Raw genomic sequence first — 15,754 nt, 5'->3', positions numbered from 1 at the left:
GTGACCTCCAGTGGCATCTGGTAAACTGTTCCACACTGGTATTATTGCAGGCATATAGGAGTGGTCATACTGAACAAGTGACCAGTGACCATTCTCCATCTTGCCAGTAACACTGCACAGCATAGCTTCCAAAGGAAGCACTTGCTCTGGTAAACCTTGATGGAAACCATGATGGAGGTAGCATGGTCTTCAGAAGTGCTAGAACTTCTTCTGTGTGTAGTCTGTACATCAGACGCAGACCTGGTACAGTTCTCCTGTGTGGTAGGGGATCGGTATTCAATTCCTGTGGAGGAGCATTGATGATACGTACAGCACGATGTTGCACATCATCCAGCTTTTTAAGATACATGGCACTTGCAGACATCCATACGAGGGGAGCATATTCTATTGTGCTCTAGACATGGACTTTTGTACACTTGGGCTCGGCCAAACGGATCCAAGTATGGATCAATACTGTGAAAGGCACTCACTCTTTGTCCAACTCTAACGGTGATGGAGTTCACATGAGACTGGAAACCCAAGCGCCGGGAGAACCTGACTCCAAGTAAGTCAAGCTGGTGTACATGCTGCAAAGACTTGCCACCCATGAAGAATTCTGGAGGATGCTCACTTGGTGGTCGTCTACCAAGAGACATAACCTTGCATTTCTCAGTAGCAAACAGGAGATTCCATTTCTGTCCTCACTCGTAGATCTTCTGTAGGTCTTCTCTCAGAGAACTGGTGGCATTCACTTCATCCAGCAGGCAGTTGATCATACCATCATCAGTGTCGAGACAGGTAAGGTATTTCAGGTTGTCGCACAGATCGTTAATGTAGACTAGAAACAAGATGGGCCCAATAATTGATCATTAAGGTACTGATGCATTAATTGGAGTTGGTTTGGATGTTTGGCCATTAACCACTACCTGAATTTGTCTGCCCATCATGTAGGTGGACAACTACTGTAATAGCTGCCCTCCAATTCCATTAGCAACCAGCTTGACCAGCAAACCCTTGTGCCATATTCTATCAAAAGCAGCTTTGATGCCGTGCTACAATTGTACCCTTCTGACGTCTGTTGAGACAAGACATCCACTCATGACAGATATGTGAGTAAATCGGAGGCTGAGTGACCAGGACGGAAACCAAACTGTCGCTGATGAGGTCATTTCCAATGAGATGTTTCCTCAGTGTGGTGTTGAAGACTCTCTCCATAACCTTGCTGATGCAGCTTAGGAGACTAATGGGCCTATAATTGTCTGGAAGAGAGTAAGTGTTCTTCTTCTGCACTATTTTCCAGGAGAAAGGGAAGTGGCCACAGCTAAAGCAGAAATGAAACAGTTTGGCAAAAGGTATGGCAAGGACTGATGCACACTCTTCGAGAACTCTATTTCAATTCCGTCAGGTCCAGATGCCTTATTTATGTCTAGCTTCTGCAGGACCATCTGTCATGAGGCCAGAATGTTATGTCTAAATGAATGTTGGAGCGAGCTGTGAGATTGGGAGGGTCATTTTCACTGTAACCAATGGTACACTTTGATGCAAAATAAACTCCCTCCACTTTCCAACCACCCCTACCTTATTGATATCCTTCCTCACACAATCCTCCCATCTCAACCGTGGTCTCCCTCTTTTCCTCCTACCTTGCTCCCTCAATCTATCCGTTCTCTTTGTCATTCTCTTCCCCCATCCATACGAAGTGTCCAGTGAATCTCAGCCGGCATTTCACCAATATCCCCGTCAAGCTCATCTAAACATCAATCTCCTCCCTCAGTTCATCCATCCCCCTCCTCTTCCTATCCATGCTCTTCACTACTCTAATCCTCCTGACCCAGTTGTTCCCAAAAACCTGCAGCTTCTGTTTTTGTCTCTCTCTGTCACTGCTACCGTCTCCAGGCCATAAAGGTAGGCCAGCATTACACACATCAGAGCCTTCTGTTTCAATTTCCTTGATATCTTTTATGTCAGAAGAACTTGCAAACTGGATGTTATCGAAAAAAATATCCAAACTCCCGGAAGGTGTACAAATCATTCAAAAATATGCCAATTTTCTGTATTATAGTATGACTGGCAAGGTACCCGTGCAACGCATGAGAGGGAACCAAAATTCAAACGGACAATATGGAAACAGCGATTGCCAAACTATGAACCAATAAATTCCACATTCCTGTTGCACCTTCATTCAAACGTCAGGCATGGACAGCTCGTTTGTGAAGAGCTTGGGCAAAAAAAAATAATAATAATAATAAAAACTTACTGCAGCTGACCCCCAACAGAAGTGAAGTGGGTAATATTGTTGTGGGTCGGTGGCGAGGAACGGCTGCCAGGTGGAGCAGTAGAGCCGTCTCCCACCAATCACCCAGAATTTAGGTCGTGACTCTCGGACAATTCCGAAAGTCACGGGTCACTTAAGGACTGTGCTCGCCAATTCTCTGACGGCGTGGGGTAGGGTTAACAGCCAAATTTCAATATACCAAAGTACCCACGTCATCAAATTACCGGGGAAGTCACCCTCGACGGACTCTGTCGAACCGGGTCACTCTAGCGACCTCGGTCCAGTGTAACCGAGCGGAATTACCAAAGTCCGTCGGTCCAAACGACAACTTGGGGCACACGGCCTCCCTAATTCCTAATACGCACCGTGCTGGGTCAATGGTAGAAACGATAGGCAACGAACTGGGACATTTAACAAGAGGGTTTATTTACAAGGGAGGGAGACACAGAGCAGACTTAAACACAAATAAAATGCGATGTACAATGAAAAGAAAACACTTATACAATTCTACCTAACAGACTGGCGCCACACACACGCACACAAAAGAAATGGACCCCGTCAGGTCTTTATTCGGTCCCTCATCCCAGGAAGGAAAGGCGAGCTGGGGACCAGGGTCTTGTCGGTACCTGGCCACCTCGTGCGGTTAGGCCCGCGACTGCACGTGTGGGACCCGTGGTCCGAAGGAGCTTGGATGTCGAGCAACCGAGACTCCAGACTCTGCGACCACCAAGACCAAGACCGCTTGAACCACGACCAAGATCGCTTGAACCACGATCACAGACGAAAAGCAATCGCCACGATCACTCCTGTACTCTCACGCTCTTCCTAGAGCAAAAAAATGGCCACGATCACTCACACTCTTCCCTTTTGATGGGGCGAACACTTCATCTGGCTGAGGGGGAGTTCGCCCTCAGGAGATGAGTCTACTGATTGGACGAGGCATCTTGGGGGGTGTGTCGGGGCGTCTCGGAGGCCCGCCCCCCGAAGAGGCTCTCGTAGTTCCTGGCACTCTGGCCTCCCATTGACCTCGGCCCTGCTCGCCCTTCGCCCATTGGCTGGAGGAAAAACTCCATGCCCTTCCTCGGAGCGGAGCCTCGATCTGAGGCGATGGAGGCTCCGCCCACGCCTTCAGCCAAAAACACGTGAGCAATGGAGTCAATGGTGCGGAGAGGTGGAGGATTGACGTAAAAAAACTAACTATAAAGAAACTTCGCAGCGCACACATGTAATTCCCATTAGACATAGGGGACGGGACCCTAACTATAAACACAAACTTATCGAAATAACTGAACTGTGGGGGCTGCTGTCTGTTTGTGTGAAAATGGCTTCCAAATCCGTAACAATATGTCAATGGCAAAACTGAAAATGCTGAATCCGTGAATGTCACTGGTGAAAATCCTCACATCATTTCCTGATTCTCCTTTAAACTCAATCTCTCTATATCTTCATTATAAAGAGCATCATTCCAATCACAAATTAATACAATACCATTAATATATCAAAATATAATGTTACAAGCACTTATGAGGTAAATGAAGAGAAACACCATTCTCACATGACATCCGGATAAGCAGCAGTTTTGTGCGGATCAAAACTCAAAATCATAATTTTATTGAGGAATTTGTGAAACCTCCCACCCACCTTAGGACACTGGCTGGGACTCTAAAAGGTTCCACAGAAGGTTTGGCGGGGCTAGCACCAAAACTGAGGGAGTAGTTCGGGGACGGACCAACAGACACTCCTGCTTCATCATGTAGCTGAAAACTATAGTCATCATATATCTGGGGGGAATTCGTTGAAACTTTGTGATTGTACTCCAGGTTGTGCATGGGAACGTTTTCTTTAGTTGGGATGGCCACCTCCAACTTAAAGTTGCCCCCACCCCCCTTTCCCTCTTGCCACTCCTATCGTGAGCAGGTGTTTCTAGTCAGTATAATTATTACTACTTGCTTTAAGCATTCATGGGCTGACAGGAAAAGTAGCTTCGAGGTATGCATACTCACTTCTGAGTTATTTCTGGGTTTGAATCTCAACCCAGGTATAAATTGTCATCCTGGTGTATCCCATGCAGGGCAAGGTATCAATTTGTTGCACGAGCCATTAGAAATGCATTAAGCCTGAGGACCCGTCTACCAGCATTGAGGTCCTTGGTGGACGTTGAAGATCCCACGGAATCATTCGCAAAGAATAGTTGAGTTATCGCTGGCAACCTGGCCAAATTACAAATCCTGCCATGAAGAACGATATCACTTGCTGAGAAAGTTTCAGCACCACATACTATGTGTAAAGATTATGCTACATTGATGATGATTAAGGCATTCATAAATCTGTTTCAAAAGATCGATGGATGCTCAATGTCATGATGTTCAAATAAAGAAAATGCTGCTTTAGAAATGAATGTTTGACATTTTGATACTCTCATCTCATGCTCCAAGCGTTCCTGGTAAACAAGGAGACGGTATGCGAGAGACAACTCAAGAATTTGGAGGTTGAATGTGAAATCACATCCGCACTCAGATTTGATATCTACACACAAGTGTTTCGCATTGTCAGGGTGAGTTTTACAATGTGCATTGTTTCACAGCCTCGACTCCATGGAATATAACTTGTGCTTCCAACAAACAAACAGTATGGCAGTGGGGTAGTGAGATTATCCCCACTTTGTATCATGCACATAGTTATTGTCATAATATTCTCTGTCATTCCTTTACAAATGAAAAAGGATTCTGAAACAAACAATATTTCCAATCCATTTCATTCTTTTCCAAAGGGCAAAACTACAGTGGATATTAGAGAAGTAAGTCCACATATGGAAATGGTTACAAGTTGGTGTCATGTAAATAAACTTGCAATTAATTTATCTAAAACAAATTTATATGCTTGTTGGAGGATGATGGCAAACCATCACAGTACAGGGGGGGCCTGACGGTTGCAGAAACCACAATAAGTGAGGTTGATGATGCACCATTTGTTGGTTTGATTATAGATAAGCATTTCACTTGGGGAAATCATGTTGAGAAGGTTAATAAATGTTCCTGCAAAAAGTTGGTATTTTATATAGATTGTAAAACTTTGTCTGAAAATATATTGTTGCGGATCTGGGGGTGGGGGGTTTCGCACCCGACTCTTGATAGCCAAATGTTACAGATTCGGTGCCACCCTCACAACCACCGTCTCCGGGGTTTATAATGCCGGCTGGCTTGGCACAGGCCTCGGGTCACGCGTCTTCAATCGCGATACCAATGTACCCCTGGACCTTACCAGTTGGGGAAATAGACCCCGGTTACAGACTGGTTTTGTCAGATGCCGAGCGTTTTCGGCCAGTCTGTAACCATTTTGGTTTTACATACCAATCGAGCGGATTGTTCCTCGACGCGACACGCATTAATTCAAAACGGCAACTTCATATGAATCAGCCAGATTTATTGGGGAACATCGGGGAACACAACACAAGCAAAATATTCACGACAATGTTTTTATCAATCTCTAACCCGTTCTTAACTTGGGAACTACGGATTACGGATTTCGAAGGGGTCCCTACCGAGATAAGCCTTAAACGACATGCAGACAAGACATAGACAGCATGCATGCAAGACAGAGTACTTGGTGATGTTTTATGGATGAGAGGAAAGTGTCAAAAGCACGAATGTCGCTCGTAACAAGCCGATGTCCACGGATTCGCGCCCCAAGCTCAAGCACGCCGTGTGGCAAAATGGCGCTCGTCTTCCTTTGTCGCACCGCACGCGGCCTCCGTGCGCTCTGACCCTGCGTAAGGTCGACGGCACAAGACCGTCAGATTGACGATGGGTTTTAGCTTGTTTCTCACAAGGTCCATCATACAAGCCCAGGCCTGGCCTGTTCACCAGACAAGGCCTAATCGAGGCGCCGAGCTCCGGCAGGCTGGGTCCATGGGATTCCAAGACGTCGTCGAGCTGCGAGGTGATTAGGGACAGTCAGAGGCTCCGTCGTTAGACGCAGGTTGAACCTGTCGATCACCTCCTCTTGAAGCCGACTCCAGACTCGCACAGCAGCCAGGTCCTCTCGAAGCAGATTGCTGCCGAAACCTCAGGTTCGGTTTTCTCTCCCGGCAGAATCACCACTGGCTTTTCTTTGTTCGCTCGCTTCGAAGCCCGACTGCTCAACCAGCAGATCGCGCCTCGACACCTGTCGTTTCTTTCTTGCCTTCCTGGCGCAGGCTCGCCTCGAAGCCCTACTGCTCATCCAGCAGATCGCGCCTCGACACCCGTCGTTTCTCTCTTGCCTTCCCGGCGCATGCTCTCCTCGAAGCCCGACTGCTCAACTCCGTTCTCTCAGTTTCTTACCACTTTTTCTTTTTGGGGCGCGCCCCTTTACGAAACCGACAAACTCGTCCCCTTAGTTTCTCTTCCTCTTTTTGGCCACTCCCCCTCTCAGCGATGGGCATGGACTATTGTCCAGAGAGAGGAAGGAAGAAGAAGAAGAAGCTCTCGATCCACCACCACTGCACAAACAAATAACAGCCTGTGACACCTCCCGACACACATGTAACGTCCAATAACTGAACAACCTGGCTAAACATGCATTTAATGGGGGATCTGGGCTAATCCTATATTTAGTAGCATACAAAGGGCCATTTCCGTAACAATATTTTTATTTTAATTTATAAGGCATTTGTACAGCCACATATGGACATATGGAATAAAAGTGTGGGGAAGTACCTATGAAACTAATTTGAAGTGCGTCATGTTAACTCAGAAGATGGCTTTGTGCACGATTACATCGAGTACAATTATGTCATGGTCTAAACCTTTGTTTAAAGAATTTAATTTGTTGAATGTTTTTCAATTGCAAAGACTGTCTTTTTTAGTTTTTTGTACGATTTGAAAATAACAAACTTCCACACTCAATTGTTCAATATTATTCTTAAACACAAGACAAATATCGTACAAGACAAAAAGAAAGTGAAAAACTGTATGTCACAAAATGTCACATCTCTTGGGAAATTTTCTATATCATACACAGGTACAAATTTTTGAAATCAGTTACCGTTAGATAAGAGAAAGAAAACTGTGACACTGCTTTCGTAAAGCTCTCATAGAGAACCAAATGAGAGATGAACTGTATGCCACTATATCGAATCGATTAATCAAGATTAACTTGTATCATACCATGTACTTAAATAAGTATTTTATATAACAGCTATTTGTTCAATATTTAAATATAATACAATATATTTGTAGTGTGTACATTATAATCATTTATTTTTAACAAAAATTCAAATGTTTAACTGTTAAGGTACCAAACCCGATCAGCATTTTATGCTATTTTCTGGTTCCTATAATCCAATCATTTTTATTTTTTGTTACATGGCATTGTAGACAGTGTTGTTGATTTTGATGTGGATAATAATAAAGTTCAATTTTTTTGACATGATAATAACAAAGCCTCCCACCTCCCTACCCCACCCCATGCCCCAAAAGTCTGCCATCTGCCTATTAATAGGAAAATAGATTGTTATGTTGCATCAGATTATCAATTATATTGTTACGGCTGTGCAAATTCGCAATACACCATAAAGGGTCCTTAGATCAGTTATGACGCTAAGTTCATGTGTAGTTAGTCCACACCCGTTGTTTAGGGGGAGTATGTGTGATTCATCCGGGCTGCGACGCTTTGAGTTAGCCATTTTTCTTTCTCTATCGTTATTTTGGATCCAACAACCTCAAACCAACCAACGACAAAAAAGAAACCTGCGCTAGTGCGCGGGTTTGCACACCCCTCTGCGGTGCCAAGGCTGGCACGGGAAGGGGGGGGGCAGGGCAGCTTCCTCCCCATTGGTGGAGGCCCGGAATGAGGAGGTCGGAGAGTGGGGGCACGCCCCCCTTCGAGAGCCTTCTGGAAACACCTCGAAGGGAGGTGGAGCCGCGAACGGGGCGGAGCCCCGCACGGCGAAGGGCGGAGCCCCGCCTTACAAAAGGCAAACGGACGCGAGGCTCAGCCTCTCTGATCGTGGCTCATGTTGGCTGTAGCTCTCTCTGAAAAAGGCACCAGCTCTCTCTCCAAAAAGGCTCGATCTCTCTCGCTCTCTCTCCAAAAAGGCTCGGTCTCTCTCCTTGGGTCTCGCTTTCCAAAGCGCTCCCTTCCTCCTCTCTCGTTCCCGCGCTCGTGGCCCGGCGTGGCCTGTTGGTGGAGACGCGGACGGGAGGTGCCGCAGTGCGGCCTGTGGTGGACCTGCGCGTCCGGACGAGGGGTGCCGGAGAGGGTTCGCCGGCCGCGTGGGAGGCCGGAACCAGGCACGACCGCGCTGACGGTAGTAGGAGAGGAGGACTCGACGGTCCATGAGGGAAGTCACTTCTTTTCTTTTCTTTTCGGGCTTTTGTATGTGTGTTTGTGGCGCCAGTCTTGCAAAGTAAAACCTGTATAAGTGACTGTGCTGTAAATAATTGCCTTTTATTCGGTTGTAGCTCTGCGTTGATTTTATTGTTTTAACTGTTATATGTGCATTTTTGTATGGCTGTGAATGTGTGCGTGTGCGTGTGTGTGTGTGTGTGATAAAGTGCTTGCTTGTTGAACTGTTTCCCGTTTCGCTTCGTCCTTTCCTTTGTTGAATCTCCATCTTGCATCATGTAAGGGATTGATCCCGGGTTTAGAACACCCGGTAACTAATCTGAACCGTCAAGATCGATGATAACTCCGATCGGTAATCCCTGTAGCACGGAACGAGCCGCTTAAGCATTTCGTGTCTGGAGTCGAACTGTGGCGTGGTATAACCCCTCCTCGGTAGGTTACCCGTGCGAGTACTTCGGTTTATCGACTTTTGGCGATTCACCCTATTTCGCGCGGATAGAATGTGGACTGGGTTGTGGTGAGGTTAAACCCCCACCCGTGACTGGCTTCTGGCGGTAGTTCCAGGAGGGTCACGACTGAATTGTCCGTTCCGGTGGGCGACGCGTCGCGATTCGAGTTACGTGGCCGATCGCACGCCGGGCGGGCGAAATTCATAACAACATTAAGTGAGGATTGTTAAACCTCCCTGTTTTGGGAAGTGCAACTGAGCTGACGATCTTAGCCTTTTACCCCCATGTGTATGAAGCCATGATATCCCTGTGTCGTAAGAGGCGACCAGGGTTGCGTCAGGAAGGGCATCCGGCGTAAAACATGTGCCAAATCACTATGCGGATCATACGGATGATCCGCTGTGGCGACCCCAAACGGGAGCAGCCGAAAGAAGAAGAAGAAGAAGATGAAGAAGAAGAAGAGGAGTGTATGAAGCCATGAGTCAGCTTCCTTCATGACATAAATCGGTGGTTTTGTTACATGCTTGACAAAAACACCAAACTTTCAGAGTTTGTACTTAAATATATTTACTTTGACTTTATTCATGGATCCAAAAAAGAAAAACCTGATTTCCTAAATGATGCAACATTTCCAAATTGCCCATCAGATTTTGACATACGTTATAACATGGAACAGTTAAATTGTTTCTTAAAACACTGACGCAATAAATGTGAAGCTAAATTCACTTACAGGTTCTGTGCATGTTGGTCTTTGTTGTTGGAGGATATACTTTATTACTTTTAAGAGTATTAATCAATAAAAAAAAACAATGCCAAAAGGTGACCACGTGTGACTTATTTAAGGTCACACCGAGGTGAACAGAGCTGCTATCCACCAGGAGCGACTCCGTGAGGAATATCTGCCTACGAGAGATTCCGATGAGAATCGTTCTACAGAGTAACCATGAAAAATATGCGTTTGCCTCATAACGTCACCAAATGACGTCATAATGTCTCAAGCTTGACATATTGAGAAAGCACTCATCGAGGTGTTCAATTTGAGGTATTACACGATATGGTATCTAAGATTTCAAAATTTGACCTTGGGGTCAAAAACTTTCGACCTCCAGCGCTAACCATGAAGGTCAAGGCCGATCATCACCAACAATTAATCAGCTGAGCGCCAGACCATGAACTATATTCCCATGAAGTTTGAAGACGATCCGATCAAAATTACTCAAAAAATAAGGGTTTTGTTTGCGACAAAGTGACCTTGACTTTTGACCTTGAAAATTTTATGCGCTGAAAGGGACCTCTATAGGACTCTGATATGCGAAGTTACAAAAATTTCCAATGATAACTGTGCTCTGCAGTGATCGATACGTGATTACAGACAAAAAAAAAAAACATACAAGCTGACTAACATATCTTGCAAAAACTTCGTTTTGGCAAGATAACAAAGGATCTAAAGTGACATTGCTATTGTATAAATCTCCATAATTATTGGTGATTACCACAACGGTATGCAATGGTGCTAAATGTGGATCCATAAAAGTCTTGTAAATGACTTGAATGTTCTTTCCACTATTTGCTACTTCTCACATTGACAATCACACAACTGTGTGCATGGAAGGTCAGCTTTTGCACAACCACATTTGAAGCATCCAGTTGCCCTTTCATTAACCTCCGCCATCGAAGATCGGAGGTTACAGTTTTCACCCCTTTGTTTGTTATCTTGCCAAGACGAAGTTTTTGCAAGATATGTTAGTCCGCTTTTATGTTTTTTTTTATTGTTATTTTTATTTTTTTTTTGTTTTTTTGTTTGTAATCACGTATCAATCACTCTGCAGAGCACAGTTATCATTGGAAATTTTTGTAACTTTGCATATCAGAGTCCTATAGAGGTCCCTTTCAGCGCATAAAATTTTCAAGGTGAAGGTCAAAGGTCAAGGTCACTTTGTTGCAAATCAGGGGAGTCGACGAAACCCTTATTTTTTGAGTAATTTTGATCGGATCGTCTTCAAACTTCATGGGAATATAGTTCATGGTCTGGCGCTCAGCTGATTAATTTTTGGTGGCGATCGGCCTTGACCTTCATGGTTAGCGCTGGAGGTCGAAAGTTTTTGACCCCAAGGTCAAATTTTGAAATCTTAGATACCATATCGAGTAATATCCCATATGAAAGCGCTTGATAAGTGCTTTCCAGATCTGTCAAAAGTTTGACGCGATGACGTCATTTGATGACGTCATGACGAAAAAACGGATTTTTCATGAAAATTTTATTTCCTCAGTTCTCATAAAAATCTCTTGATATTTCATGTACAACGGTCCTGGAGAGATACCATTAACCGTACGAAAATATGAAGGTCAAGGTCACAAAAAGTTCAAGCATCAAGGTCGACGAAACCCTTATTTTTTGAGTAACTTTAATCGAATAAATAAGTCACTCGTGTTCACATTTTGGCAAGATACTGGTCACCCTGGGGGTGACATTGGTTTTTTTACTTCCGAAATCTAAAGATTTCGTAAGTATATTGATGCCTTCCTTTTCTGTTTGTTTGTTTGTTTGTTTGTTTGTTTGTAGGCACGATAACTCGAACGGAAGAAGCTACCAATGTCAAATTACACCACGTGATTCAGAAGGGTGATGGCTTGTGCTGATTAGATTTTGGTCAAAATCGGTCAAAGGTCAAGGTCACAGTGAGGTCAAATATTCGATTTTTGATGGTTTGGTACAGATAACTCGAGAACGGAAGAAGCTACCAATGTCAGATTACACCACGTGATTCAGGAGGGTGATGGCTCGTGCTGATTAGATTTTGGTCAAAATCGGTCAAAGGTCAAGATCACAGTGAGGTCAAACATCCAAAAAATGATAACTCGAGAACGGAAGAAGCTACCAATGTCAAATTACACCACGTGATTCAGGAGGGTGGTGGCTAGCACTGATTAGATTTTGGTCACAATCGGTCAAAGGTGAAGGTCACAGTGAGGTCAAACATCCAAAACATTCGATTTTTTGATGGTTTTGTACAGAATCATCGTAGAAACTTCTGGTTTGCGTCGCTACCTTCTCTAGAGATAGCTTTTATTAGACAAGGTCAGAGGTCAAGTTTACGATTTCGTAAGTACCAGTCTATGACTGCTTGTTTTGTTTGTTTGTTTGTTTGTTTGTGAACAGTATTACGGAAAAACTCCTCGACGGATTTCGACGAAACTTGGTGGGGGGATTAGGTATGGTCCAAGGATCATGCCATTAGATTTTGGACTTGGTCCAAAATCCAATATGGCCGCTATGGCGGCCAATTTGAAAAAAAAAATTGAAATTTTTTTTTTTTGCATTTCTACACGTTTTAAGTGATTTCCAACCCCCCCCCCCAAAAAAAAAATTGTTGGAGAAAAAAAATTGCTAATTTTTTTTCAACAAAGTTTCGATTTTTTTTGCATTCCTACATGTTACAAGTGATTTCCAACAAAAAAACATGCCGAAATTATAATTGCGGCTGATTTTGGAACTTCAGGTGGATATACCCACGTAAAATCAATTTCTGTCTCAAGGAATCTAGTTATGACGAATGAATTAAGTATGTAAAAGTTAAAAGTAAAAGGGAAAGTTGCAAACTATAACTCTGTGAGCACTGTTGATGTCAAATTGAATGAATAGGATATCAGGTTCACTTGAGTGACCTAGCAGTATTGGCGGCGGAGGTTTTGCACTCTACCGAGTGCTCCCCCTCGAGTTTTCTGTATCTGGGTTTGATACCTGCAGATCATGGAAATGCCCTTTGAGTAAAACAAGGACATCAATATCAGATGTGTGCACCTTGATGTGTGCTGCCATTCTGGAGAGCATGTTGGATTTGTGCTTTGAGGCACACATGCACTTCGTTGTGTGGGGAATCCCTCATTATTGCTTGGAACCTTTGTGGGTGACATTGTCATGAGCCGTGATATACGTACATCTTTATCACACTCTGTTTGCGTCGCTGACCCGCATAAAAAAGTAGTGAGACCAGTTCTTTCTTGTTATTTGAATCCATGAGGAAGTCATTCCACTTTTTGTGCATTTTTGTTTGTGGACTAACTTTCACTCGAACTCCCTTTCCCCTGCGGTTTCTTGTGGATGCCTTGATGCTTGATTCAAAGTATCTGTTCCAAAGTACATCGAGCCGGTTCACTGATTTCAATTAACTTTGAAGATGACGGATGAGTGTGGCATCTGCATACTCTGAGAATATTGCAGCTGTCCCAGGCAATATATGCATGGATGTACGAGCCAATGTTTTTTGGGGGGGTGCCTACAGATTTGCCCGAATGATGGCTATGTCACCCGAATGTATACTTCACTAGCATGCAGATGTACTCCAGTCATAACACAACCCAACACAACCCTTTCGCAATGACGTCATTTCGAAAAGCCCTTTATGCAAGGTGCTGCATGCGAGTTTTCAGGAAACCCCTTTCCCCAACGGAGGCCAGCCATAATAAGACAGCCATTTCATGGAATGATTCCTTCTTTCGTCATTTAAACACTTTTAAGCAAACTAAAAAATAGAACCAAGGGCAATTTCATAATGGTTAACCAATAATAGCTCTAAGGCGATAGGAACAGCTGGTAAACAAGCATCTGAAACCCCTTCAATGAACCATCGCTAAGAAATCCCAAGACATGGTACAGCTTCCCCCGAAGGCCGGTGATAACATACCTGCTCAAAAAGTTCCGAAGTTATAGCCGCAGACGGTTTCCACAGAAGGTATACCACCTTCTGTCGATATAATCCGGCAACATAAACAGCCAGTTTGCAAGTCTTTGAGAATCCTTCCAATCAGATCTTCAGAGGTTCCAGGGTCCTCTACAGCTTCTTTGCCCTACCATAACGTGTTGGTGATTGCTCTACCATAAGCCATTTGTGTTTCTGTATAGGCGTGATTGCATAACACACATTCAATGATGGAAATATGTCATTTTGAAAGTGCTTTTGGGCAGGCGACGGCGAAGCCTTGGGAGTCAGGTTAAGCTGCCACTTACCAGATGTATAATAAATTTGATATTTATTGTGTTTACTATTATTTTAATCCGAAAAGGATTATGATTGATGATTACAAAAAGTCAAATATATGGCAATTCACATGAGTTTTTATATCACAGGCTGTCATCATTCTTTCATCTCACAATATTTTGTCATCCTGACATTTTTATGCCGGGATATTAAAGCGACGCTGGCTTTTGGGGGGGAATTTCCCCCGCCTCATATACCTTTAAATTTATGTACTGGAAGACCTCCATCAATAATCATACAATCAGCAGTGTTGACTCTTGCTGAACTACTCTCCTCAGAATTGAGAGATTTAAGCAGTTCAGTCTTGTTTCCTGTCCTCATTTCCCCAAAATCTAACAGACTTGGGGGAGGCAGGGGGGGGGGGAGGGGGTGGGCAAAGAATATAGCCAGATCCCCTTGTCAATGTTGATTGGCAATGTAGAGATGACCAAACAAAGCTGCATCATTTTTGCTTGCTTTCAGTTCTTTTTAGCAGTTTTTACTTTCGCCAAAGGAGAGGGTGTTGCATTTGGATTGATCTCTCTGTCTGTCTGTTTGTTTGTTTGTTTGTTTGTCCTCACAGAACTTTAGTGCTTTCTCTGCAACCATTTGGAACATTCTGTGCAACTGTTTGGAACATTGGAACATGCAACCAAAATTTTCACTATCGGAGCACCCACTCATGTAGAATGTATTATGGATATTTATGATGTTATAGGTCACGTGGTGTGGCAGCCATATTGGAAAAACGGAAAAACTTTGGACCTCTATCTCTGAAACCACACCAAGGAAAAAATTGGAACTTGGCACATGGCAAGTACTCCTCAAGGGGAATGAGTATTTTTTGATGATGTCATGGGTGACTTCGTATTGACGTCATCATTGCACAATGCACACGTAGAACGCTACATCTGATCAGGATGAAAGATTTTGAAGGTCATCGAGGAATAAAAAATGTTCCACAGAAAACAATTTGATGACATCATTGGTCACGTGATTCAGCAGCCATATTGTTTTTTTTTTTTTTTAAACCTTCAAAAATCTTCTCTGAAGTGGCAAAGCAGATTGAGGTGAAACTTTACACATATGACTGCCTATCCATGAAGAACAAAAGGTTTACACATATGATGTCATTGGTCACATGGTTTGCAGCCATATTGAATTTACCCTAAAACCTATAAAAAATCTTCTCCAGAATGGCTGGACAAATCGATGGGAAACTTCACAGGAATGTTCCCCAAGCCATGGGTGGCAAGTTTGTTCAGGAATAATTGATAGGTCATATGGTTTGGCAGCCATATTGGATTGAAGAAAAATATGAAAAATAACGTTTTCTCTGGAACCGCTTAATCAATCGATGTGAAACTTCACAATTATGATCTTGTATTGATGGGAATACATGATTGAAATTTAAACTTTATTTTATTTATGGTATGGCAGCCAGAATTGTTTGATTTTTGATATGGGTTTTTAAATATTTTTTTGTTTGTTTTGAATCAGGCTCACTTGGCTGTGCCTGGATGGTTTTGAGGGTGGAAGAGTAGCAGGTGAAACGTGAATCCTACCCAGGTTCCTCCTGATGACTTCTTTGCTCGTTTGGGTTTCTTCTGATTACTCCAATGTAGGGCTGCACCTATTTGGTCTTCCATTTGATTTGAATTGAATTAATTTTAATCCCATTCTAAATTCAATTAAATAATAATAAT

The 15,754-nt window shown here is 43.6% G+C and overlaps 1 protein-coding gene across 2 annotated transcripts in view; it reads left to right on the top strand.

Annotated features, from left to right (window-relative positions):
• The window catches only part of TCTN1 (tectonic family member 1), a 78,961-nt gene that overhangs the window by 13,940 nt on the left and 49,267 nt on the right, over positions 1 to 15,754 (top strand). For both annotated transcript variants that reach the window (XM_085879279.1, XM_085879280.1), the window contains one exon: positions 4,690 to 4,808. In XM_085879279.1, the coding sequence (XP_085735405.1) occupies positions 4,690 to 4,808 (119 nt within the window). The remainder of the gene's footprint in view (positions 1 to 4,689; positions 4,809 to 15,754) is intronic.

The sequence above is a fragment of the Eptatretus burgeri genome, chromosome 4 (genome assembly GCF_056783735.1).
Source record: "Eptatretus burgeri isolate ZD-2024b chromosome 4, Ebu_testis_v1, whole genome shotgun sequence".
NCBI classification, from domain to species: Eukaryota; Metazoa; Chordata; class Myxini; order Myxiniformes; family Myxinidae; genus Eptatretus; species Eptatretus burgeri.
The sequence above is the reverse complement of the archived record's forward strand: the minus strand, read 5'-3'. Positions and strand labels throughout refer to the sequence as shown.